Genomic DNA, 26138 nt, shown 5'->3' with positions numbered 1-26138 from the left:
AACAGATTTTTTTTGGTATACTAAAATTGCTGACACCGATGTGTATACAATGCTGAATTTTGTCAACAACCTTTATTGTAAATACACAAAAGGCACAGGACAAGTATTATGAGGAAAAACCTTTAATTAAATAAAGCAAAAAAGCATACTAAGAGTAGCAAATGCTGTAAATTACTATGAAAATAGATGCGGTATTGTACATTTACACAACTGAGGGTTAGGTGTATTTATCCTTAAAAAAAGGTCACATTGTTCTTGTAGAAAACTCAATAAAAATCTTCAATCTCTTGCTCCATCTCCTAAACAAATAAAAACACAAAGAGGGGATAATGCATTATAAGCAAAATTAAAGAAATACACTGGGCAATTATAACCAACTGTATTCCTGACAGAAGGCTTAACAGAAGTTTAATAAATGATGAATCAGAATGGCAATGTTTTACATTGAGTTGACAAGTTATCCCAGCCAATCAGCTCTCTCAGTGGAACCTTGGCATTTTTTAAAAAACAATTCCCTAACACAGCACAACACTTACCTGTATTAGTGCGGCCTTGTTGTAGTCTCTTCTGTGTCTATAGATGCTCTGGCAGAGCAGAGCGTACAGTTTCTCCAGCTGATGGACTTCATAGTTGTCTGTCTTGGCCACTAGTCTGTCCAGCAGCTCCTGCAGAGGGGAGGAGAGTGACAGGAGCCAGAGAGGAGAGCATTTTAACTTTGTAACTGTGTCAAACAAGCCCAACAGCAAGTGGATCAGAGGGGGATGAAGTCGGGATTAAAACAGACTTGTTCTGCTTGCTGGGGTCTCTCTGGGTAAAGTCAGGTTACAGTAATCCCTGGTTTGCCCCGTGGGATTATTCAGCCCCAAAACACACATTACATGTGCACACCCACACACCACTCTGCTTTTGTGAAAATGGACATAATGAACGCCCATCTGATACTCAGTGAATGAAGCCACTGCACTGGACTAGGGTGACTCTGAACAAGTCCAACACACTATAGAGAATTAGGCTGTGTGTGTGTGTGTGTGTGTGTGTGTGTGTGTGTGTGTGTGCGAGAGAGACTTGTAGTGCTCAACTCCAGGACTCAGACCCTTTTTTTCATGGCTTGTGACTCAAGCACTGATGATTCGGACTTGTGCATTTACTGCCTTTGGACTCAACTACGGCTAACTGTTTTTAAATTTCATCATTAAGTGGTGTAGCAACTTAACTGACTTCCTCCATGAGGGGGCAGAAATGACGTTCATGCCTCTTAGGTTTTATACTCTGCTGCATTACAAGTTTAAGCGTGGTCTTTTCCTCCAATCTGCTCACAGTGTGCAGCAAGGAAAGATGCCGAAGGAAAGTCCCTGGATTTTACAACGGATTCAGCTAAGAGCTCAGCTCGATGCTTGGTCCAGCAGAGCGGCTCCAAGTCCAGCTTGAAAATGGACAGATGACTTGGGCTCATGCACATCTCATAAGGACTGGAGTCTGATGTGACTCCGATTCAAAACAGGTGACTTGGACTTGGATGCTGGTTACGGGGACTCACGGAGCACTCACGGCTCATGACTCGACACCGACTCGAGGGCTAGTGACTCTGTGCACACACAAACAGTATTCCCTACCTTTAATTTGTCTCTGTCCACCACCACAGGAGGAGTCTCCTGGTCCAGGATGTGCAGAGCTGTTTCCACATCGATCATCTGCTGCTGCAGCACTGCATTCTTCAGAGCCCGGGTCATGTGCCTCACACTCCGCTCTGAGACAACACACACACACACAGAAAAAACATTCAGACCAGTGCAAGTGATGACACTAAGCTGACACATTCACTTGGTAGCCCAGAACCTCACAGGCCCAGCTTGATTGCAGTGTGGTGTTCCCTGTTTGTCCACCGTCACCAAAATACTGCCTTAGTTTACATGATTTATTAGCTTGAAAGTGTAATCTTCTCTTTGACTTGACTTGTTCATTATAGAGCTGACATAATGTGACGACTAAATAGGTGTTTTTAATGCAGTTTTATTACAGGATTTCTAACCTACATTCCACAAAAAAGCAACAGAAAGTTCAAAAGTTCAAAAAGATACAGATACGTGCAACATTTTGAGCCCAGTGTTGAGTGTATGAAGAGCTAACCTGTGCCAGTGTCCTCCTCCACCTTGTCAGCTCCAGGGGGGTTGGAGGACGTTTGCCTGTTTTCTGTTTCTTCCACTTCCATCGGCTCTTCGTGGCCGTTCTGCTCTGCCTCCTCTGATGTAGTTTCTGTGTTGTTCCTGCCGTCTCCTTGCGGTGCAGTTTGATTCTCCTCAGCCTCCATGTCTGCACACCGTTCCTCAGTCTGTGAATGCCCAGCAGGGGTTTCGACTCTGCAGTCTGATGGTTTCTGGCTGTGGTTTTCATTACTCTCCGTTGTGCTGGTTTGCCCCTGGCCATCTCTCCCTGTGGCCGTGTTGCTGTCCATGTTAGCCCTCGCTGTAGTGCCTCCGCTGTTCTGTTCCTCTCCCTCTGCTGACAGCTTGGTGTTTTCATCTGACAGCACGGGTCCGTTTGAGCTGGCTTCCCCGTCTCCACACAGCATGACCTCTTCAGCTACCTGACTCCTCTCCTCTTTTTCCTCCTCCTGACCATCCCGTTCCTTCGAATCACAACCTAAACTAACATCCTGAGTTGCCATAAGTCCTGACTCTATGGCGACCTCCATCTGCTCCTCCTCTCCTCCCGCCCCCTCCCCGTGTGTTGCTGCTTCACCCTTCCCAGCATCCTCCTCATCCTCCCCATCCTCTTCGTCCTCCTCGGAACCGGTTGGGTGTGCGTCATCTTTGACGTGAGGCGAGGAGGTGGACTTCTTCTTGGAAATGATGCCGTTACACCAACGGCTCTTCCGGCTCTTCCGACGTTTCTTCTTGACTGTGGGGATATGAGAGGGAGAGAGAGGGGGGCTTACTTAAGACAAACAAGTGGGAAAAATACAAAACATTTCATAGAAAGTAGACAAAACTGCTCAAAAATGGGTCTGGAGCTCTGCCCTTCACTGCAACTCTTAGGTCCACCTTTTTGACTTTTCTCTCTGGTCTTTAAATAACTGGCTTCAGCAAGGGCACTACAACCACACATTATTGTTATTACATTGACACCAATTTAATCCTATTATAAAATCAATAATGCACCTTCACTTTATTTAATCAGACCATCTTGCCAAAAGCACATTGACAGCAGTGGTCTGGAGTGACAGCAGCCTTAGGAGGCGGGTCACATACATTCACACTTGCTACTGGAACGAGTTAGTGTTGGTGGCTTGCTCAAGGGCACTTTGGTGGTAGTTTATAGGTTAAATGGTAAATGGCAAATGGACTGCATTTCTATAGCACTTTTCTAGTCTACTGACCACTCAAAGCAATTTACAATGTTTGCCTCACATTGACCTTCATATTCATATTCACATTCACAGGATGTATTATTTCCAGTTTATTTGCTGTAATCTTTTTTCTGCATTAATTTAATTTTTATTATATTTAGTGTTCACAATTTATCTTATCCACATCAGTACTTTATTATCTGCTGCTACGACAGCTCCATTTCATCATACAAGTTTTATCTCATCCAAGAGCATAAAATTCTGGGGAAAAGAACCCCCCTGGAAACCTGCCATCCTAGATTGGTAATCTGTCAACAGCATGATACCAACCGCGATTACGGCTGGGCAATATATCCATATTATACTGATATCATGATATGACTAGACATCGTCTGGGATTTTGGATATTGTAATATCATGATATAGCGTGTGTCGTCTTGTCCTGGTTTTGCAGGCTGCATTACAGTGAAAGGTCATAGGTCATCATATCCACATTACTAGTGACTGCTCATCAAAAATCTCAGCGTAAATTTTGCGAAAGCACCAGCAGTCATCCCCCAATATCATCATGATTCTAATATCAAGGTATGTGGTCAAAAATATCATGATATTTGATTTTATCCATGTTGGCCAGTCCTAACCTGGATGTTTGGGTGATGTGACAGCAGCAGCAGCAGCAGGTGCAGCAGCAGGAGCTGCTGTGGCTCCGGGAGGCTCTCTTGCTGGCAAAACGTCACTCGTCTTGGCCTCAGCAGGAGCTCTGGGCTGCTTGGGAAGAACGTGGTAGAAGGACGGAGCGAACTGTGCAGTGGAGCAACCTGCAGCCGGACAAACAGAGAGAGAGAACAGACTGAGCCTGTGGTCATGCTCTTCCTTTATGAAATGATCCACAACCTGTTGCTTTTGTGTTCCTGAATATACACCGTATGGATTCCCTCACCTGTCTAATCTGCAAAACCAATGTATGGAATCATGCAATGTTGGTTTGCACCACCACTGAACTGTGATTTTGCAAAAGATCTGTTATTTTTAGCAACTCTATGAAAAGTTGAGTAGAAATGTCTTTAAATTTAATGATGTGGGGAGCCTCAGTAGCTGTGTGCGCGTGCATGCTATGTAGTATGTTATCATACCCCCATAGGATTTTTTGCCAAAATAGATCGATTGAAAAAAAATGTAATCAAGTGGGAAAAATTCTGAGAGGAAAACAAACAAACAAACAAACAAACAAACAAAAAACATCCTACATGATCAGCAGTCTGTCTGTAGGCCCTGTATTTCAACTAATCTCAAGACTGTGGTTGGACAGTGATTATTCCGAAATGCAATAAGGACTACTAGGGCATTTGGATAAATTCAATATGATTATTGTTTCATTTTGTCACATTTAAAGCGTCAGTGTGCAAAGTGTGAAATGGAAATCCTCGTAGTATTTCAGCATAGAGTTGAAGCGAAACGTAAAAGGAGGTCATTAAGATTTTGCTTTTCATTTTGGCACACTTTCTGCACATCATCAGTGAAAATTAATGTTGTGTGAAATACATTTCCCTTTGTAATACATAATTTACATAATTAACACACACAGCACTCACCTCTTTTGCGGCGTGACTCCTTGATCTCCTCACAGATCTTCTCAAAGTCTTCGTCCAGTTCATCTGTGATGATGGCATGGACTGTGTCCTTCAAAGCACACGCTCTGTGGCGAATCTGACGGTCTGGAGAGCACACACACACACAAAGACACACACACACACAGAAATCCGAATCCCTTGATCAATTTTATTATTTTACTTGACCATTTCTTTCATCGTCCAATAGGTGACCATTTTAAACAGTTACATTATATTGACACTTTCTTTTCATATGTTCTTTAGTACTGTGTTATTTACTATATTCAGTATTCCTGTGTGTGTGTGTGTGTATGTGTGTGTACCTGAGGGGTCTCTGTCAGGGTTGTACTCCAGGGCATTCTGCCAGATGAGGTCGACATCATGGAGGAACTCCTTGACTGTGCCGTAGTGATGGAGGTCGATCCTGGAGAGAACAGTCGACAGGTCCATTGGCTGCTTGATCACCTCAGCGTAGTCTGGCACCTACAAGATACGACAAAATAGAGGGATATTAAAAAGTCATCTAGTATTTCCTATAGCTTCTACTAGTATTAACACTACTGCTGCTGCTGCAAGGATAATGCAGGGGCAAATGGACTCAATAACAACTAAAGGGATTTTGGTGTGTAGTATCTCTTTGTGTAACCTCCGGCCAGGTAGGTACAGTATTAACTTAAGACTATGATTTCAACTATTTTTTTTTTTTTTTTTTTTTTTTTAAACTGACAACCAATTTTAAGTATGGCCAGATTAGAGATGCGACTAATGATCATTTTCATCATCACTTAATCTTTTGATTATTTTCTAGATTAGCTGATTAGTTGTAGTTTGGTCCATAAAATGTCAGAAAATGGTGAAAAATGTTGATCGGAACGTCCCACAGCCCAAAGTGACATCCTCAAATTGGTCCAAACCAACAGTCCACACCCCAAACATACTTAGTTTATTGTCATAGGGGACTAAAGAAACCAGAAAATATTCATATTTGAGAAGCTGGGATCATAGAATTTGGACTTTGTCTTCTTAAAAATAACTACAAACCGTGCTCTTGGATTCATAATGTGTGCCCTCGGATTACAAATCCAAGCCCACGAATTAGCTCTTGAAATCTTAGGACACACTTTACCAATCCACGGGAATGGATTTGTAACTTGAAGGTACTGGTTACAAATCTGTGTGCATGGATTTGTAATCTGACAGCATGCATTATCAATCCAAGAGAACAGTTTGTAAAGCATGTGCACACTTTCCAAATCCAAGAGCACAGAATTACTTTTTTTCCCTCAACTGCCCGCAGGTTGGCTCCGTACAAAACAACTAATCGATTATCAAAATAGTCTGTGATTAATTTAACAGCTGGCAACCAATCAAATATTCATCAAATCACTGCAGCGCTGGCGTGGATCTCACATAAGGCCTGGTTAGGGAAGAACAGCTACCTCCTCTAAATCCACAGGCTTCGTGAAGGCCTTGAAGCGTTTGTCCTGGGACAGGCGGTTGGTGACATCACGCAGGAAGAGGCGGAGCTCCCTGAGTGTGTCTTCTTCCTGCTCCTCCAATCGCTGCGCCTCCTTTTCTGTCAGCTGACGAGGCGGAGGCGGAGGGGCGACGGGGAGCACCTCCAGTGCTCGGAGCACTGAGTGAAAATCACACACAAAACATTAAATCAAGTAAGATCAACTCAGTCAGTGCTAAGCTAATCCCTTTTCCTCGTCTAGGTGGGCCATGTTCCACTGTCCCCCCAAAAAATACCTCGCATAATAACACATAATAAAGCTAATCCATAATAAAGTCATATGATTTTATTACAGACTCAGCTATATTTCCAACGACAAACATTTTCACGCAGTAAAGTCATGCAGCCACACATGTTTTTCTGACCCTGACCCTAATCCTTCAGGAGTGTTTTTTAATATCACAGCATAAATTTAATATTCATGACTGAAAACTTTCATTCAAGGATAATTTGATGCTGCATTTTGCCATTATGATGTTCAATGACTTTCCAGGTTTTCTTGGACTCATGAATCGTGACGCGGCAGACCCTGAGCAAGGAAAGTGCCAAAGCTCTCTTCTTTTATGCTGCACACAAAGCTAGCTGCCTCACTGAGTCGGACAGTTTGTTACTGAGCTCCTCCGTCTCTCACCAGCTTTCTTCTTAGATGGAGGAGCCTTGGCCGCCTGGTTGAGGATCAGGTCCTCAAAGAAATCTCTCCTTTCCCTGCTGGTGGGGACTCGGACATGGAAAACCTCCCCATACTCGACACGAAACAGCTCCTGAACCTGAAAAAAGCAAAGGGAAGAGGGGAGACATCACTGTGGGCAGCTGAGCATTTCCATCAGGATCAACAGTAAATAACTATTTTGAGATCAATGTATGGCAAACTAAATAAATTACTGATTGCTGTACCGCACCTCAGCACTGAGTCGCTCATAAGGCAGGCTGCAGGTAGCCAGCAGTAGTATGGGAGCAAAGGCGGGGATAGAGTGCAGAAGGCTGAGGAAGGTGGCTCTTAAGGCAGGACCCACCGTCTCCCACCACTGCCCGATGTGAGGAATGTACAGGATACTGGGAGAGGTCCGCTTTGCTTCAACAAAGAGCTGTGGGCCACAAGATAGGACACAGAAACATTAACAGGGTTATGGATTAGGGCTGTGATGAGGACTGCATTATGTAGTGCCACGGTCATGTGATGCCACCGCGAGGTTGACCTCATTACTGTCATCACTGCAAAGTTTTGGGGTTTTTTTGTATTTGTTTTTTTTTTTTTTTTTTGCTGGTCAAAGTTACAGTAGTGCATATGGTATGTGATATGAAATATAAACACAATAATCATTGTTCAGATACCATTAACTGTCTTCCATTCTATGTTCATGAACAGTCTGTTAAGCATATGAAGAATAGGACAGGGATGGGATCCACCCAATCCCACATGATCCTCTATATCTCTGGGATGGAAGGTCGAGGAGACATGACACTGAGTGTTTAGTGTTCCTGAAAACCCCAGGCAGATGTTGGTCCCAAGTTGCTAAGTGCCTCTGTTCTGGAGATATGGGCCAATTGCCATTGACCGCAGATATTGATAAGTTAGCTTGACATCCTGGCCCTCAGATGATATGGTCACTTTAGGGCTGCCTGCTCTTGATTTAGAAAAAACTGTACAAATTTATGAAAATCTGTCCAGCATGCGTTTTGCTGCCCACTTATAGAATTTCAATTTAGCAACAATTTTGGTGGTGTTTTTATCCCAGCACACAGGAGAACAGTTTGGCCTCAGACTGTTTCCCTTTTTTTTACTGGTATGAACTGGAAAAATTATTTTTCAGAGGAAGTTCTTTTTCAAAGTTAAAGCACTAGCAGTGGTCAAAAACAATTCTCACTGTGAGAGTGTACATGTATTAATATCTGAGTGAAATACAACTTGTGAGAATCTTGATAAATCATGTAAAAAGAAGATATTTCAGATATATATATATTTTTTTAATTTTTCATCAGTTTCAAATAATGTATCACTGATTCAGCAGTATGAGCTGATTTTTAAAAATTGTATTATTTTGATAAATGGTGAAATACAGTTCTTGGTAGAAAACTCATACTTTTAGACGCCACTTAATGTATTTTTCTAAACTTTTCCAAGCCTGGAAAACACAATGCTGAACTTGTTACCTTTTTTCTCTCCTCAGGACCACAAGAAAACACTGACGATTAAAAGTTTACTACAGCAAGGCTCACTCACCTTCACCGCCATTATGGCTCTTTTTCATACTGGGATTTATCTGCAGTATTTATTTATCCCCAGCCTCCACAGTGACAGGAGGTGGGGCAAATGGACTGCATGTTCTCTGTGGCAGCCATCTTGGCCAGTGAGGTCCACTGAACAGCACACACTGAATTTGACAAGGCTGCAGAGCAGGACTTCCCAGCACCTCAGAGCACATCTGAGTGGATGTCTAGATTGTTTTAAGCAGTGTTAGGATGCATGGCAGGTTCACATGTATTTGAGAGAAAGACAGAAGCTATCACCATGAATTGCTTTCCCCACTGACAGAAAGTATACCGCAGAGTATGGTGATATTATTTTTTACAGTACTGTATTGATTCTCTCATCCCTTGTATTAATATGTAGTCTATGCACTTCATTTTTTATATCTACATTTTATTGCATTGTGTTGAGTGAGTGCATTGTGCAAATTCTGATTTAATAAACTGGAATGGTAATTTTGAATTACATTGTTATTAGTCTATTGCCAGATTGATCATATAATATGTTATGGATAGGTATCGTCAGGGACCTCCCGATACGATGCGATTCATCAGACTTGGGTGCGGATTCATTACATATTAAAATCCTTTAAGTACAGCACTGACATTCCATATTGTGCTATTTTGGAAAATGTTAATGATTTTAAATTATTCTAATTAATGTATAAACATGAGAATGATAATTCTAGAAATAATAATTACAAACTACTAAATTAAATGAGTAAAATAAAGTTAAAATAAAAATAAAAAACATACATGAACATAAAAAATACAAAAAATAAAACATTAAGGATGTCATATGCTAGTATATGACATCTTTAACGTTCTTGGGGGTAGGGGCCACAAAATGTTTTAAGTTATCATGGGGGGCCTCAGTGACTTGCAAGGCAGCATACCCACATCCAGACTATGGTCTCTTGAGAATAAAATGACAACATATTTTGAGTATTTCAAATGTACAAATACAAGCTCTAAAAATATTTTGTTATAAATTACATCTTTTTTCTGTGCAGAAAAATACAAATTAAAAAATACTAAGACATAATTCAATAGTTATTTTAAATACATTTGAAATACTGCCCATCTCTGTACACCTGCAATAACTAGATTGTGTAACCAGATCAGCCTCAAGAGAGGCGTGGGGCTCGAAGAACTGTGAGACTGCTGTTTGGTTTTTGTTGGTTTTGACGTTGCGGGAATGTTGCTCCCCTGTAGCACGCTGCCACACGTCTGCTGGGCCACCATGAGCCACAGAAAACACTCGCCGACATATTTAGCAGTTTGATTTAAATCCATTTTCACTGTCAAACCTAGTATTTGAATCTTCCCACTCATGGCTGTATTTCTGCATACGTTTTCATTTATGGGAGGAGTATCAGGACCTGGGGAAGCTGCAGACATGTCTGTCTATCTGTCACTGACGATCAGTCCTCAAGCTAACCAACAAAAGCTATGGGTAGGGCTGAATGCGGTTGGGATGATGCTGTGTTAACAGGTACCACCATATGCTGTGACCAGTACTATCACTGAGCCACTGACTCATCAATCTTCTGTTCTTGCATAGCGTTGCATGGTTTACCTGAGCACAGGTCTCTTCAGGTGCAGTGGCACTGGCTCCAAACAGCACAGCCATGTCCAGAGTGTACACAGTGAATTTCTCCAGTGCGTGGAGGAGAGCAGGGGCCAGGTGGGAGCTCTGACCGGAGCCCGGTCTGCCCTCCAGCAGCAGCCTGGGACGGAAGGAGGTTGGCTGGCTCAGCACACTCCTGGACACAGAAGAGACAGAGAAAGGTGTTTTATTGTCAGAGCATTTGGAGGCAGACTGCCTGGATGATCTTCAAAAAGCTGGCTGGGTCAGAGGGACACTGGATGGCTCAGGGCACTTGTGAGACTAAACACAGGGAAGAATGGAGACAAAAGGAGATTCAAAGTTCAGGCAGAAACTTGTGTTTCTGAATATGTTAAGAGGATTGTGAGAGCTGTGTGAAAATTCACAGCTATGGAGTGGCTGAGTCAGTGTGGATATAATGAATATTTATCAACACAACTTTTACTTACTTCTACTAAGCATATACTACTCAATAAACAACAGACAGGGTATCTAGAAAATGATCTGTACACTGATGAAATGTGATATCACACAGGTATGAACAGGTGTGAAGTACCAGAGGAAAATAAGGGAAAGTCCCTGCTAAACATTTCACAGGCTAACCCACCTACTGAGGTTGAGCAGTTCTTTAGCAGCAGATGTTCTGGGTTGAGGCTGAGAGGTCGGTCCATTGAAGCAGAGTGCTGAATCCTCATCTTCACTGAATATCACATCATCCTCAAACACACCACAGGGCACATCTAGAGAATACACACACACACACCCACCCTCCAACAGTGACTCCCAACAGCTTTTTGAAGTGTATTTTATAAAATCGCAAATCGCATCTCAGATTTTGTTACACGTGATTCCATTTTAAGAAGAGGGTGAGCTGCGTGCAGAGCTGTTAATGATGTATTGAAACCAACATGGTAATGACACTTCCCTCGTCCAATACTCTGTAGCAGTGAGGCATTAATAGCACTGATGCTCGTATTTGTTCTCTCAGTATGCATCACTATTTCCTTGGCCGCTACTACATGGGAGCAGGAGGGGCTACTCCGGTTTGGTCTGCACCAGAAAAATGAGTTTTGTGGGTCTGCCAGAGTTTCAGACGTGGACATTCATACCCCGTTGTTTGACATGTTAAAGAAAGAAATCCATTTGGGTGGGCTGCCCATGTAAACTCTATGCATGGAAACACTGAAGTACAGAAAACAAAGAGAGAGAAAATAAAAGTGGGACTCCACCTTGGTCTCTTTTCCTTTTCAGGCCCTGTTCAGCATGGGGGAACAGCCTGCTGACGATGTGCAGGATGTCCTGAAGGGCTGCACTGAGCAGAGGACGGATGGCTGGTATCAGGGCCTTGGCTGGTGACACGACCGCCCTGGAAATCACAAGCCAGATCACAGACAATATCATTTAAATGCCGGCCACACACAAATACCAGGACATGGAGCTCATAGTGAAGTTATCTTGGTCCCACCTCTGGGCTGCGGGCACCATCTTGGCCATTGCAGACATGAAGTCCCTGTTGCCAATGGCAATGTTGTTGACATCCAGTACTAGTTTCTGTGAGGAGGAGTAGATCTGGGGGTAGCGTCGGCGCAGCGCACACAGAGCAGCCTCTGAACACACCGCCTTGATGTCTGCTCCACAGTAACCTGGACAGCAGTAACACATTTTTACAGCTGTCGCCAACACAATCAGTGAACTTTATTTTCTATCTGTACTCATCAATCAAGTGGAAAACGTGCCCAAAACGGTTCATCAGGGTTTCCTGTAGAACATATTTTAGATGAGTTTTAATTTTAGGTCTCAGACAAATTACTCATGAGTTACATAATGTAACATGAATCTTCTGTAATTCCAGGATCAGTTCCACTAGATAATGCACTTCAATAATACATTACTGGATATTCATACCAAGCTATACGAACAAGTGTGCTGCACTTGCAAGTCTACATCTTTGTTTTTTGGGGGCCAGCTAAGCAATAACGCCAGATGATCAGTTTTTTGTTATACTTCACATGTGGGACATTTTCCAGTTGTGGGGGACGACTGCAGGGATAGAATACTGGTTTCATCACTATATGGTCATGCCGTATAATGGTGAAAGAACATGTGATTGTTGAGAGTGACTGTAAAAAAGTTTGAATGTGCTTACGCATGTGTGTATGCATGTATGCGTACCAACACACTTGTCAGCCAGTTCCTCCAGGAAAGCGTCAGAGGGTTGAGGAGTCCACTGTCTGGTGTGGATCTTCAGAATGTCCTTTCTTGCCTGCCGTGGAGACGGAGCACACAAGATTTCCATTTTGGATCTAATACTTTGCCGGCTCCAGAGAATCCACAAGAGTTGAAGAGCAGCTGCTTCCCGAGCCCAGAGCCACTGATAGAGCATTTGGTCAAGCTGTGCTGTGTGTGACATGCTGCTGCCCTTCCTCTAATGCTACAGATGCTCACCATTAAACACTATGACTTCCTGCAATTAAAATATAACTCCTGTTATTTTCATATCATGCTCAGATTGGCCAAAGATTAAGAACATGGTGGAGCTGAGGGACCTAGCTTACAGGATTCAGTTTGTCGGCACTTACCATGCAAAGATAATAAATAGATATAGATAGAATGACAAGCACAGCTACAGCACATTACAACCTTCTTTTTTTTTGGCCAAGCCCTATTATTGATTTAAGATTACTTAAGGCGATTTGACTAAGATTTGCACAGTCATAACTGTCCATCACAGCCCTGCCTCATGCTTGGACACCACCTGAAAGAGGATTTGCTCAGATTCTGACCTCTCTGTCTGGCAAACCGAAGAGGAACTCTCTGTCGAAGCGTCCCGGTCGTCTCAGAGCTGGGTCGATGGAATCCAGTCTGTTTGTGGCTCCTATCACTACGACCTCTCCTCTACTGTCTAAACCATCCATGAGAGCCAGGAGGGTGGACACAATGGAGCTATGGAGACAACAGGGAGACTCAGATTAATATCACTAACCTCACCATGACTCCTACAAATTAAAAAAAAAAAAGCAGAAGCATAGGGCAGCTCACCTGTGGATCTGGTCCTGTCGGCTAGACCTGACTGGAGCCAAACCGTCAATCTCATCGAAGAAGATGATGGACGGACGCATCTGGTAGGCCTGAGAGGAATTCAACAGAAACTAAATCAACTCTTTATATTCACTTCTATTACTTGTAGGTAATGCAGTTGAAGGGAAAAAACCTCTTTGTTAGTGGCATTGTTTTTCAATAATGTTGGGAACTGGTGGGATGAAAAGCACCAATTTAACATGTGGAAAAGCCAAAAATTCGGGGTTAAACAAAATGTATGTTCTTAGTGTGCTGTATACTGTAGAGGTGTGTGGTTTACCTGGTCAAACAGAAGTCGCAGCTGTCTCTCCGATTCTCCCACCCACTTACTGAGGCAGTCGGCTCCTTTCCTCATGAAGAATGACACCTTCCTCTCCCCCTGACTGCACTCATTAGCTAGTGCTCTGGCTACAAGGGTTTTCCCTGTACCTGGAGGGCCATAGAACAGACAGCCCCTGAAGACAAGGAAAAAACAGAGAGTGAGAAGTGACAGAGAACAGGCAGGCAGTAGGAGGCTGAGAAGAAATGGGAGTAGCCAAGAAGGCCCTCAATTACCTGGGTGGCTGTATCTTGAACCTCTCAAAGACTTCTGGATAGAGGAGAGGGAAGACCACCATCTCCTTCAGTGCTGCAATGTGTCTACTCAAACCTCCGATACTATCAAAACGCACCTAGGTCACAAACACAGCGCCATGTAGTCACTTGTATCATATTCTGTCTAATTAGATTTTATGTTTCAGTATCCTACCAGTTCTCCTACTATCCAAAAAAATCAGTAATATGTAACACCATGCCTATCTGGATACTTGTTTGTTTGACTAAGTGCTATCTCGGTGCCTACCGTCTTGTCTATCTGCATGGGGTCCACATCAGCCAGGCTGGCTCCGATCTTCATCCTGTCCTTGTGGATCCCCAGCAGGTCCTCCTTCACTAAGTTCATTGGCAGACATCTGGAGGGGGAACAACAGAGAAAACACATGGAATTTCTGCTTTGCTGGACTGCCTGTGTACGCTCCCTTTGACAGTGTATTTAGGATGCAGTGAATCATTGGCTTCCCTCTGGTGATGATTACTATCATTAAACAGCAGGTTAATGGGTAACAACTGGAGGCAATCCCTGAGTCCTGCTTTCTATTACAACTAAGAATCATACAGACAAGTGAAACTTATCATTCAAGACGCATGTGGAGACGCATTCTAACGCCAGGAGTGAACAGACGTACTTAGAGCTGTCTACTTGTGATAGCATCACCTAAGGTGTTTGTTAATGCCAAGTGGAAACTGGGCTTAAGAGTATCTTCTTCATCTTCTCTTCTATTACAGGAATTAGAAGGCAACCTAAAGTAGCAAATAGCTTAAGACGCACATTTCCTGATGGTAATCTGTGCACTCATTTTAATTATTGTGCAACCCCTTTTGAGTCTCAACTCTTACTGAAAAACAGAGCTGCTGTGTGTCTGCAGCTGCCGAATGGTCTCACCTATTGACAGACCTGTTCCTGTTTGTACTTCTCCGTCTCTGGAATTTCTCATCATCTGAAGAGGAGGATGTGGAGTCACTGCTGTGAATGGCATGTCTCCTTCTGCAAGTAGGAAAGATGCGTTTGTATCATCCTGATGTGGCATACTAAGTGACAGTACTAAGTGACAGTGAAGACATTAACACACACACACACATTCCAATAAACACAATAAATCTACCAGTATTACACACTATTGAGATATAATGCATGTTTTGCACCTACACCATATGATTCACTAATTCAACAGCCAATCAAGTCAAACACAAACCATTTTCATGCATTTAACTAAAGCAACATACCTAAATAAAACACAAGTGTCTGATGTACAGTAGATACTTTAAAGATTTTGCACTCAGCAGGATAAATTAAGTGCTTAAAGGGCGTATTTTAATCTTTTTAGGTTCAACTGCTGGAGCTCACTTTTGCCCTTAAGTGTATGTTGGAGAAGAGCAACAAAAGATGTAGAAAGATAAAATAAAATAAGATACTGTGTCACTGTTCCAATGGTTATACGTCTGACAATAGTTTCACCCAAATATGCCACACTTGTGTAAAACAACAGGGACAGCAGAAACAGAAAACACCCCAGTGAGGAACAATAAACCCATGATAAAACAGCAACAAAGACAGTAGTAGTGTCTTACCTCTCTGAGCTACTCCTGAGCATGAAGGAAGAGAATCAGAAAAAAGAGGAAAGAGGTATATTGGGATGGATTGTATAGGACTTAATTCTCAATGCCCAAAATAAATGATCAAGGATGCAGTAAGATGCTAACAAAAGATGATGGAAATTTTAACCTCCATTATAATGACCTAATGGCTCAGCTGCTTTTCGGATGAGAAAACCTCTCTGTTGCCAGGTAGCTACAGAGGGTTTTCCTGACTGATAAAGTAACATTTGCATTGCAGAAGAATTCCATCGTAATTATGGGTATGGCTGTCTCCTGGATATTAGTCAGACTACCGGCTGATAACAAGACACTGGGTGGGTCACTTGCCAATGGCCAGAATAAACAGTCCAGAAAAAGGGAAAACACAGCCTCTTATATATGCACACTTTAATTTGTGATGTTAAGTTGACCTTAGTTTTTTTTACTAATCAAGTCATTTACTTTTATGGAGCATCCACTATCACGTAGCCTGCCTTGTCTAATTCAGTTAGTGATTCCCTACATGTCACAGAACAATTTCTGACAAACCACATATGGAAGAGGCGTGAGCTTGTAGCTTTCAGCTGCTGCATACATGTAAGTGTTTGAGTGTTTTTAAAAAAGTATAAGTGTTTTTGGATATTTAGTTTAATGTTTAACAAGTTGTCATATTAGCAGTACTATATCCTTATAGTACTATATATCTATTAGACTGATGATTGAATCGGCAATCAGCGATGGACGGAATCCATCGTGATTGCCAGTTTAGCTGCTGATGCCGTTTACAACTGTCAAACTTAGTGATACAAGTTAACAGGGAGTGTATAAAGGCAGCAAGATATAAAGTTTCCTTTCTGATGACTTGAATGTTAATACAATATGGATCACTGCATTTAGTTGGCACTGTTTATTGCTACTTAAATTTATTCCCACCTATTTAAACCATGAACCCTACACTGCACATTGTGATAGTGATGCTGAAACAATATATTGTTCTACCCTGATTCAAACCATTTAACACACACCTCCTTGGCTATTACCCCTTGTGTGACTGGCATTCATACTAACCGGCTGGTTCTTCTTCTGTTGTAGGGGCTCCTGGGGGCCGTGGAGCTGAATCTGAACCTGCGTCTGGTCGGAGACGAGTGGCTCTTGAAGTACATGCTGCGCTTCCTGGTTTCTCTGGGTTCTAAGACGACATTATTAAATGCATGTCAAACGATATTAAACCTTATGGAATGCTAGCCCACATTAAGATGAATGGGCCTACGTGTGCCTGACTTATGAGCGCTAGTAGAGGGGCAGGAAACCACTCCTATCAAAATTACATGCAAGTTATGCCCAAGATTTTCAGAGCTTTTGTATGTATCAAATGCCTGGCTTATCACTTATTTGAACAATTATTATGATCAGCCTGTAAACTGATTAATACTTTGGACATATTTGAACAGAAAACCCGTGAAACAGAAGCAAAGCGGAGCTGTACCATCCTGCGGGGCCTGGTAGCGAACCACCGTCTTCCGCTGCCTGAAGTCGTAGCGCCTCTGGTTGTCTTCCTCCTCATCCTCTCCATCTTCATCATCATCATCATCATCTTCATCATCCTCTTCTTCCTCCTCCTCCTCTCCATCTCCCTCCTCCTCTTCATCATGATCATCTTCATCATCCTCATCTTCTTCTATGAATAAAAGGCATAAGGTGAGATACCAAGGTTTATTAAGCACATTACAAACTACTGCTGATATTAGGTACAAGAAATCGCCAAAAATTCAATAACAGACTACCCTGACCCTTGGTGAGACGGATAGTGACATGGGGCATTCCAGTGTCTAAACTGCCTGCAACACTGGAAGGATCACCATCAGTATATTTTAAAATCTTTGTTTTTTTTTTCTGGCACACAAACTGTACATAGCACAGTGAGCTGAGAGTCTGCTCAATATTTCCAGCCGCTTCAGGCCTAAGACCTTCATGCCACTCCAACTTGGATTGTGTTTCAGTCAAGCAGTCATAAAAGCCCTTTTTTGATAATGATATTTTTGTTTACTTAGTAACTTATAGGTTTTGATTCTTAGGTGCTTGTATTGATTCAAAGCCTTCCATTAGAACTTCCCACTGACTGTGTCCACTGGGGCAGCATGTCCACATTTTTATTGGCAGCCTAGTCTTGGCATTTTCTCTTTAAAATGCATGTATGTGATTTATGTACATGTATGTTTACACATGTATGTAAACTCCAGTTAATGTAAAATTGCCCCCTACCTTCATTGGATCAGCCAATTACTAAAAAACAAAAAAAAACTAACAAACTGAACAGATCGCACAGTTATCAAAGCAGCAGCAGGTGAAGCTAGAGCTGGGTGATATGGCCAAAAAAATTAAATCTTGACTTTTTACACCAACTACAACTAACTGATGGCAACCTTTGTGGCCATGTGACTGGTGATTTGCGCATGCATTTCTGGGCATGCATGTTCTGTTAAGACGAGTGACTTGCCTAGTTTACTTGGCAGAGTGCTCAGCTGCTTTTCTAATGTTATAAAATAGCCAAGTCAAAATCTTGATTTTGTATTTCAGCTGTTACAGATATTGATTTAAACATAAATCTGAATTAATGGATTTATTGCCAGGCCCTAGTTGCAGCAATAGAAGTTTAATCCATCTCACCTTGATTCTCCTCCTCTGTGGTGTTTTTACTCTGCACGTTGATCCTCACAGACCTCCGCCTGCTGCCTCTCGTGTACATCCCCATCTTCTAGGAGGACACAGAATTCAAATGGTATTTACTATTATCCAAGTTCAGGCTGAAACATGGCGCTGCTTCCAAGTGACGATTTCATTTGCCAAAACATTAGATGGTAGTGTCAGGTTATATTACTGCCAAGCAAAAAAAGTGGCTCAGAGGACCAATAACAGTTTCCCAAATGTTCTTCCATAGCATCTTGCACAGCAGTCAAGGGCCAGGGACAATCTGAGACAGACAGGTGTGGAGCCTGTACACAGTATATCCTCATCTACTAACTTTTTTTGGTGAGATTGCAAACCACTTACCCACAGGGGGGTCAGAAGCGCATTAGCCTGGAGCAAGTGCCCCTGACTATGGTATTTAAAAATTAGATGTTGCAGAGGATTGTCTACTTTTATGTAGTCTCAACTGCTACAAAAGGTCAAATTTGAAAAGAAGATAGATGCATGGATTTTAAATAAAATGCAAGATGTGGAATATGATTATTTTCTTTCCATTGCATCGTCATTGGCGGTCACTTGGAGTCAAGTATGGCAGTTGTCCCTCTTGATCCTTGTGGGTCTTCAAGTGGGCGAACAGGCCGATCCTGGAGCCACATATTTTGGTGCAGTGCATTGGAATTTGGTGGCTCCTGCCCGCCAAACAGACAGAGGGAAGACGCCGAGGTTTCTCTGTACTAGACAATAAACTTTATACTGAGTCAATCATTTAAACATGCAAACATGCATTACATGTTTGCAAAGGTCTTAGAGAGGAATGAATGTGTGCCAAAATAAATTGTTATTTCTTTAGTTGCACATTAACTTTATATAGTTTATTGTCTGGTAAAGAGAAACCTAGGCACTTTTCCTCGACCTGTCTTAACCGTAGACACATTTGTTTTTTCTGTGTGTACAGTGGTGTTGAACAGTATGCGTCCTGCCTCCCTGATGCATTTCAATTGGAAGGGACACAGTAAACTCACTAACCAACAGACCCTATTTTTCTCTGGCAAATGTTAACCTGTCTTTTCTCTCATCAAATCCCGCTCAGTGAAGGAGTCTGATTCAAAACAGAGCTGACTCAGGCTGTGGCTGCCACTGAACTAACAAACTCAATAGCTCCACAGCACACCGAGGCATTCGGGAGTCAACAAAAAGCACACACCAAATACCCAACACAAACATGAATATAACCATAATTATTTCCATATACCTACAATCAAACACAAGTTTAATTCCAAAAGAGACAAATTTTACTGGGGACCCACTCACACCCCTTGTGGTTCCCGGGGACTCACTACACTGAAAACCCTTCAACATCACTATAAAATTATTTTTCTACATTCAAGTGCTTTTTTCTATATAAAAATAGATTTTCTAAAATATTAATTGTTACATTAAATCTACTTGTGATTCTATGTCTATCCTTTGTGGTCTCCCTTTTAGGAACCTAGTCAGAACCAGGGGTGTTTGGTTTTTCCTTATAATATTAGGACAGACCTGGCAAATTCAATTATGTGTCTTGATAAGGCTGTATTCTAGACCCTTAGCTGTATTTTGACAGTTGCATGGAAATGTTTTCTTGATACAGTGGATAACTCCAACCACTTATCAAATATAAAGTTTTCCTATGAAAGCAATGTTCTGAATATGTGAATCAGTGACTTGGCCCTCCTACCGTATGTAAATGTGACTGAGGACACTCTGGCCCTTGATTAAGTACACCTGTGTCCTATTCCCCACAGAAGACTTGCCCTGCGTTCCAATACTCATACTACCATACTATTTAGTAGGGGAAAAAAAGAATTATTGTCACAACGCTGGTAACCTCAGAATTTACTCTTCATCATGGCCAAGAGAATGTGACTTCCTTCCTTCACATTTGTACTTAAATTGTGGTCAGCACCTCTTCAACAGTGGTGTGCATTCCTTCTCCCTTTCACTTGTTTAGTTGCACATTAAACACAAGTTGCACTGCTTGTGCTCCTGGAAGGGACACTTTGGGCAAGTCATTTAAAGTCTCAGGCGAGGGGCCAGACAAACAGCGATTCAAGGAAATTCTATTGAATATGAACTGTGGTAATTTTCCGGTTCTAAATGAATGAATGAACACTGGGAAGAGCACAAACTGGAGTGTGGGCTGTCTTATACACTTTACCTTTTTTGTGTTGTGTCGGGCGTGACATGATTCAGCAGGTTAATGTGTTTTTGAGTAATAGGTCTAATTTGTCGGTGGTTGTGTCAAATGAAAAGTGTCTGGGACCTCACCTCTTCTTTAGTGTCTCTGTCTCTGCTCCTCAGTCTGCGCCTCATCTTCTGCATGTCGTCCATCTTTTGGAGAACAGCTTCAGCCGTGCTGAGGGACAGTTTTTTAAAAAATTATATATAAAAAAAAACAAAACAATTTTATAAAAAACTGAGATAAACCAAAGCCAATTCTGCTAAAATTAAACCAGTATTTCATTTTGGTGTTTTCAGCAGCCATACACTCATGGAAATGCATCCTCAGTATACCATCATCTACCTCAGCCCCCCCTGCTGTCAACTGTCAGTATTGCCACTCCTAATGGTTGCCGCTGTCCTAATGCCATTCATTTGCCAAACGTAATAGTTCTAAAGTATACTCTGCACACTATAGAAAACATTTCAATGAAACAGAGGGTTTTGAATAGATTAGTTTAGTTAATATATGATGTACATTTACATTTTTATTACACTTGAAATGCAAAAGAAATTTTTACATTAACATATTTAAATTATACAACTCCCCAGTTATTGTTTATTTATTTATTTTCTAATTTTGTGATTCCTACTACAAGTTTCATATTACGCTTGTATATATTTGAAATGAGGCAATGTGTATATCAAAGGAGATTGTACTACTGATACATTGTTTGCTTCACAATAAAAATGCTTGAAAAACATATTTAAATTATACATATCCTTGTGCTGTTGCACAGACAGTTCAAAGCAACAACAGTGTGAGTTGCTATTATTTGACGCTATTATTTTAGACTTCTCTACAAAAATGAATTGAAGTGGACTGGGACCTTGACAACCAGGAGAAACAATGACGTTAACACAGAGCAGGGGCCGCTGATGTCACTGTATAAGATATATTTATATGGGACTGAGGCTGCTGAAAATAGTAATACACCATGTAATAGCTGAGTGAAATATCACTTTAAGGTTGGAAATTGATAAGATTTCATTAGCATTGGTAACCTACTTATTCCTGGCATACTGTTTCACTACCGTACTATTCCCAGTTCCATCACTGCACACACATCACACAACTGCACACTGTGCATCCACAAGGTAAACCTGATTTAAACCAGTCGGCTTTGTTTACACCAGAACTGGTTCACCATGGAACAGGGTCTCAAGCTCCACCTTAGCCCTTATATCTCTGATTGTTTCAATATAGTTAAAATAAATTGAGAAAAGGAGGCATTTCTTCCTTGCTTGAATTTGTCAAAAAATGGCTGGCTATGCTGATCATAGTGATTTGTGTAAGGTCTGTAAAATCAGACAATGGTTGACTAGATTTTAAATGCAGTGTTTGTCAGAGCCTGAGGCAAGTCATGTAGTTTACAACTCAGAAGCAACAGGTCTTACCCCCCTGTGGATGAGTTTTTACATCTTTGCGTGAGGTGATCATTTGTCAACACCAGTAGCTCGAATTGAGCTGAAGCAACAGAGGAGGCAGCCAAAAGAGGAGTGGACGTTACTAGACTCACTTGGTGATGAGTCGGTCATACAGGACTGACTGGTTGCGGGAGTCCAGTTTGTATCTGGTGATTCGGGAACTACGTCGCACTGAGCGGTCCTCTTCATCCTCCTCCTCTTCGTCTTCCACCGCTCGGCTCTGGAGACTGAAGCGGCTCCTCTTGGGAGTGGACGACTCCTCCACCTTGTCCGGCACCTCTGAGACACCAATGAAAACACATTATTCATACCTTGAGTAACATAAACAACTGCTTTCCACTCAGCTGTACACGTTCATCCACCTGACAGCAACACCAATGTAACCAGTTTTAGCAATTATGTAGCTACACTAATTCATTATTTGAGTTGTAAAACAAAAGTTGTAGTTCTGAATGTAAAAATCTTGCAAATGACTTCATTGAAATCCATCAATTAAAAACAACAAACATGATCAGCAATAATAAACAATCCAAGTGGTGGAAATAAGGAGTTGTATACAAAATGCAGAAATTGATACATATGTACCACAAATGACTGATTGAAGACACGACACCAAGCTTATTAAAGCTTCTCAGGGTCAGTCAAAAGTAATCTTGGAAGGTGCTCACTGAAGTCCTCCGCCAGGGTCACAAACCCACTGTGCTTCCCAACACCAAAATCAAACACAACACCAGAAATGCCACCAATGCTTTTGACAACTGCTGCAGGTTTCGACAATCATTTTATCTCCACTGGATAAAAATCTCTTCTAACAAAACAAAGAAATAATTTGAATTCATTTTTTGATGCCAACTGACAGAAATGAAGTCTTGAAAATCATTGTGGATATGAAAAGCTCCCATACAGCTGGCACAGATCAAATCTGTAGCAAAATTCTTAAAGCTATTGTAAACGAAATTGTGGAGCCTCTTATTTACTCTATCAGTCTTCCTCTAATCCTTGTCAGGTTGTGGGCCTAAAATGACAAAAATTGTCATTTTAATTTGTCATTGTCAATTTGGAGAGAACTGTGTATAATGGACCTTATGATTACTATACTATACAATACAATACAATACTATACATACATACACACACACATTAATATGTATATATATATATATATATATATATATATGTGTGTGTGTGTGTGTGTGTGTGTGTGTATTTATATATATATATATATATATACATATATGTATATACATACATACATACATATACATATATATGTATATATGTATATACATACATACATACATATACATATATATGTATATATGTATATACATATATATATACATACATATGTATGTATGTATATACATATACATATGTATATATATATACACACACACACACACATATATACATATACATATATATACACATACATACATATACATACACACACACACACACACACACACATATATATAAATATATATGTGTGTGTGTGTGTGTGTGTGTGTGTGTGTATATATATATATACATATATACACACACACACACACACACACACACACACACATATATATACACACACACACACACACACACATATATATATACATATATACACACACACACACACACACACACACACACACACACACACATCATATGTATTATATGTATACATGTATACATATAATATAATATATATAATACACACACACACACACACACACACACACACACATATCAGTGCCACCACTGATAAAGGCGACTGGCATTATGGTGTCAGAGGCACGGTGCTGTTAGTTCAGAAGCTGTATGTATGGGAGGAAGTAATATGTACACTCCACTTGCAGCAGATTAGCATCTCATCCAGTGACAGAACCACTTCATGCTCTGAATGTTGTTGTGATGATCACTGCAGTCTGAAGGTTTTTAAATGTAACTATGTCTGATGGTTATATCTTTAGATCATTTGATCCCCATGGGGACAGGTGGGGAGTAGACAATGCTCTGATTTTAGTAGCATATGAATTCCTAAGAATGATACTGCCACATGGTACCTGCTTGTTGCTTGCCACTGGATGCTTTCCCCTCTCTCTGCAGCCTGGGAGATTTCCTTTAGAGAGAAATGACAAGTGAAATACCTAGTAGGACCATACAATACTGACAAAGAATCCTTCTGCTATCATTTTGTCATCTTCTGCACATCAGAAAACAGGCTGCTATGTGAAACTATTGAGCACATCACTTTTCTGTGACCATTTTTTCTTTAGTTAGCTGCATTGAAAAATAGATATCACTTTTGATGAGGTGTTATAAGAAACATCAACATGATTCCTCCAGGGGGGCAACCTCAAGAACATTTCCATGACTGCAATGTGAATTTCCATAAACTATATAAAAGTAACGTTGTTTTTTTCCCCTTAGGTAAAATTCTAAACATGTAGAAGTGAACATAACATGAGGGCAATTGTAAGACAAATATTACACGTGTACTGATGAATAACTTACGGTAACTTTTTTTTTAACTGAGGTGCAAACTTTCCATGATTTTCCACAACTTTCCACAACTACGGGAGACTTTTCAAAATTCCATGACTTCCTAGAGATGCCATGACTCATGAAATACCCTGACTTATTATGCAGCCTTGGGCCTTGGTCATGGTCTTTCAATATTTAGTTATTATGTTTTAGTGGGTGGACAATTATTACCTGGTGCCAGATCCTGCTGTCTTGTCCTCAGTCAAAGGGGAGCTGGTCTTTCCATCCATGTCTGTGAAGGAGACCTCCAATTTAACTCTCGGGTCTCTGGTCCTCCGAGTGTGATAAGGACCACTGCCCTCCTCCTTCATCACATCAGCATGACCCTAAAAAGAGTCAGCACAAAATGAGTGCACAGTCTCTCCGGCTCTCCAACACGCCAAATGTTTTGACCTAACTATACATAAATGTTGCACAACTCACTTTCATGCATGGACCTGAACTTTGAGTTCTTACAAACCATGTGTATTCCACAGTTTTACTTTCTCAAATGTGTGTCAATACACACTTACAAAACAGTGGATTTATTTTCCTCAGATTTGCCTAGTTTACAGGCGAGAAGCGTGGAACAGCGTGGGAAAAAAATCTTGCAGAGCTGGGTCCCACCCCCTTCATTCCCCGACAGTTACAGCGTTCATAGGAACACCGCAGCACCTTATCTAGGACTATTATACAAACAGGACAAATTCAGCTGGAAACGTGCTTATTGCTATTATCACGTGATCGTATGATTAAAACATAACATCAAAATATCTGAGTAAAGTTTTTTTTTTATTAACTATGGACTTTTGCATGATTACATAACGCATGTTGCTCTGTAGGTTGATCAGGAGATGCATGTTCAGGAGGAACCACATGAGTTTCATTGAGGGGGGCACTCTGGCTGCCCGGTCACATAAATGTGTCAGCTTGCTTGAATTTGACAAGGCAGCTAGTTAGCTTAGCGGGCTAGCGGTGATAGCACGGCAAAGTTGTGGTCATCGATAATTCACCCCGCTCACGGCAGATCACAGATCGTGATCTAATTACCTCCTCGGCTGGCTACTTGTCCATACTCACGTTCACCGTGTTGTTTTCAGGGCTACTGAAGCTGTCATCCAGGGCCCGGGAGGAGCGGGTCAGGCGGGCGGACTTTCTCTGCGACGCGGGAAGCAGCGACAGAAACTCGGAGCTTGTATCCAACTCCAACGACCTCCTCTTCGGAGTAGTTGCCGGTTCAGCTCCGGCATTGCCGCTACTGCGTAGTATCACCATCTTGACTGCAAACCGAGCTTATATTAGCATGAACGATAAACGACCAGCCGCTGCTCTGACTAAAACCGCCGTTATGTTTACGATGCCGCCAACATATCCGAGATAATAGTAAATATCCGCCAGCTGACATGCACACACAACCGCTTCCCAATACCCCTTGATTTCTGGCGCCACAAACGTCATCAGAGGTTGTAGGGTAGCTCGCAGTGACCTGCCGCCTGGAAATATAGACCTGTAAATAAAACTATATGTGTGGCTAAATCACAGCCGAAATTGCTATTTAACTGTGTTGAGGTTACTTTCCAAGTTAAATTACATCTAACTGTTGGCAAACAAATCGAGGGCAGGCATATGTCCTAATATCACAAACGCGGAGGGATATGGGCATAA

General features: G+C 41.6%; 1 protein-coding gene and 1 non-coding gene across 5 annotated transcripts; both read right to left on the bottom strand.

Annotated features, from left to right (window-relative positions):
• Nucleotides 1–104: 104 nt before the first annotated feature.
• Nucleotides 105–25906, bottom strand: atad2 (ATPase family AAA domain containing 2). Of its 4 annotated transcripts, none has more exons than XM_030072688.1 (30): nucleotides 25554–25906; nucleotides 24666–24820; nucleotides 24014–24069; nucleotides 22046–22232; nucleotides 20574–20661; nucleotides 18246–18333; nucleotides 17065–17256; nucleotides 16647–16767; nucleotides 15573–15587; nucleotides 14887–14988; nucleotides 14248–14356; nucleotides 13962–14077; nucleotides 13687–13861; nucleotides 13368–13456; nucleotides 13112–13271; nucleotides 12501–12591; nucleotides 11794–11971; nucleotides 11558–11694; nucleotides 10936–11068; nucleotides 10299–10485; nucleotides 7372–7557; nucleotides 7104–7239; nucleotides 6396–6592; nucleotides 5280–5439; nucleotides 4939–5061; nucleotides 3988–4164; nucleotides 2128–2898; nucleotides 1614–1747; nucleotides 537–665; nucleotides 105–299 (listed from the first exon to the last, which is right to left on the bottom strand). In XM_030072688.1, the coding sequence occupies exons 1-30, from the start codon at nucleotides 25746–25748 to the stop codon at nucleotides 267–269; spliced, it is 4620 nt and encodes a 1539-aa protein (XP_029928548.1). In that variant the 5' UTR covers nucleotides 25749–25906; the 3' UTR covers nucleotides 105–266. The 4 variants fall into 4 exon arrangements, with proteins under 4 accessions (XP_029928548.1, XP_029928550.1, XP_029928549.1 ...); XM_030072690.1 differs by having other exon boundaries at nucleotides 14899–14988; XM_030072689.1 differs by having other exon boundaries at nucleotides 18246–18330.
• LOC115374557 (small nucleolar RNA SNORA5) lies at nucleotides 8728–8864 on the bottom strand. Its single transcript, XR_003929630.1, has one exon. It is a non-coding gene; the product is annotated as a small nucleolar RNA SNORA5 (small nucleolar RNA).
• Nucleotides 25907–26138: the final 232 nt, after the last annotated feature.

This window comes from Myripristis murdjan, chromosome 16 (assembly GCF_902150065.1).
Source record: "Myripristis murdjan chromosome 16, fMyrMur1.1, whole genome shotgun sequence".
Classification (NCBI taxonomy): domain Eukaryota; kingdom Metazoa; phylum Chordata; class Actinopteri; order Holocentriformes; family Holocentridae; genus Myripristis; species Myripristis murdjan.
The sequence above is the reverse complement of the archived record's forward strand: the minus strand, read 5'-3'. Positions and strand labels throughout refer to the sequence as shown.

What these genes read in the sequence shown, in the direction of transcription:
- atad2 (XM_030072688.1), bottom strand. Translation starts at nt 25,748, where the DNA reads ATGGTGATACTACGCAGTAGCGGCAATGCCGGAGCTGAACCGGCAACT. An exon ending in TATGACCGACTCATCACCAA is followed by an intron (nt 20,662 to 22,045) that starts GTGAGTCTAGTA and finishes ACTGTCCCTCAG; the next exon opens with CACGGCTGAAGCTGTTCTCC. An exon ending in ACAGAGACACTAAAGAAGAG is followed by an intron (nt 18,334 to 20,573) that starts GTGAGGTCCCAG and finishes GTGTCCTCCTAG; the next exon opens with AAGATGGGGATGTACACGAG.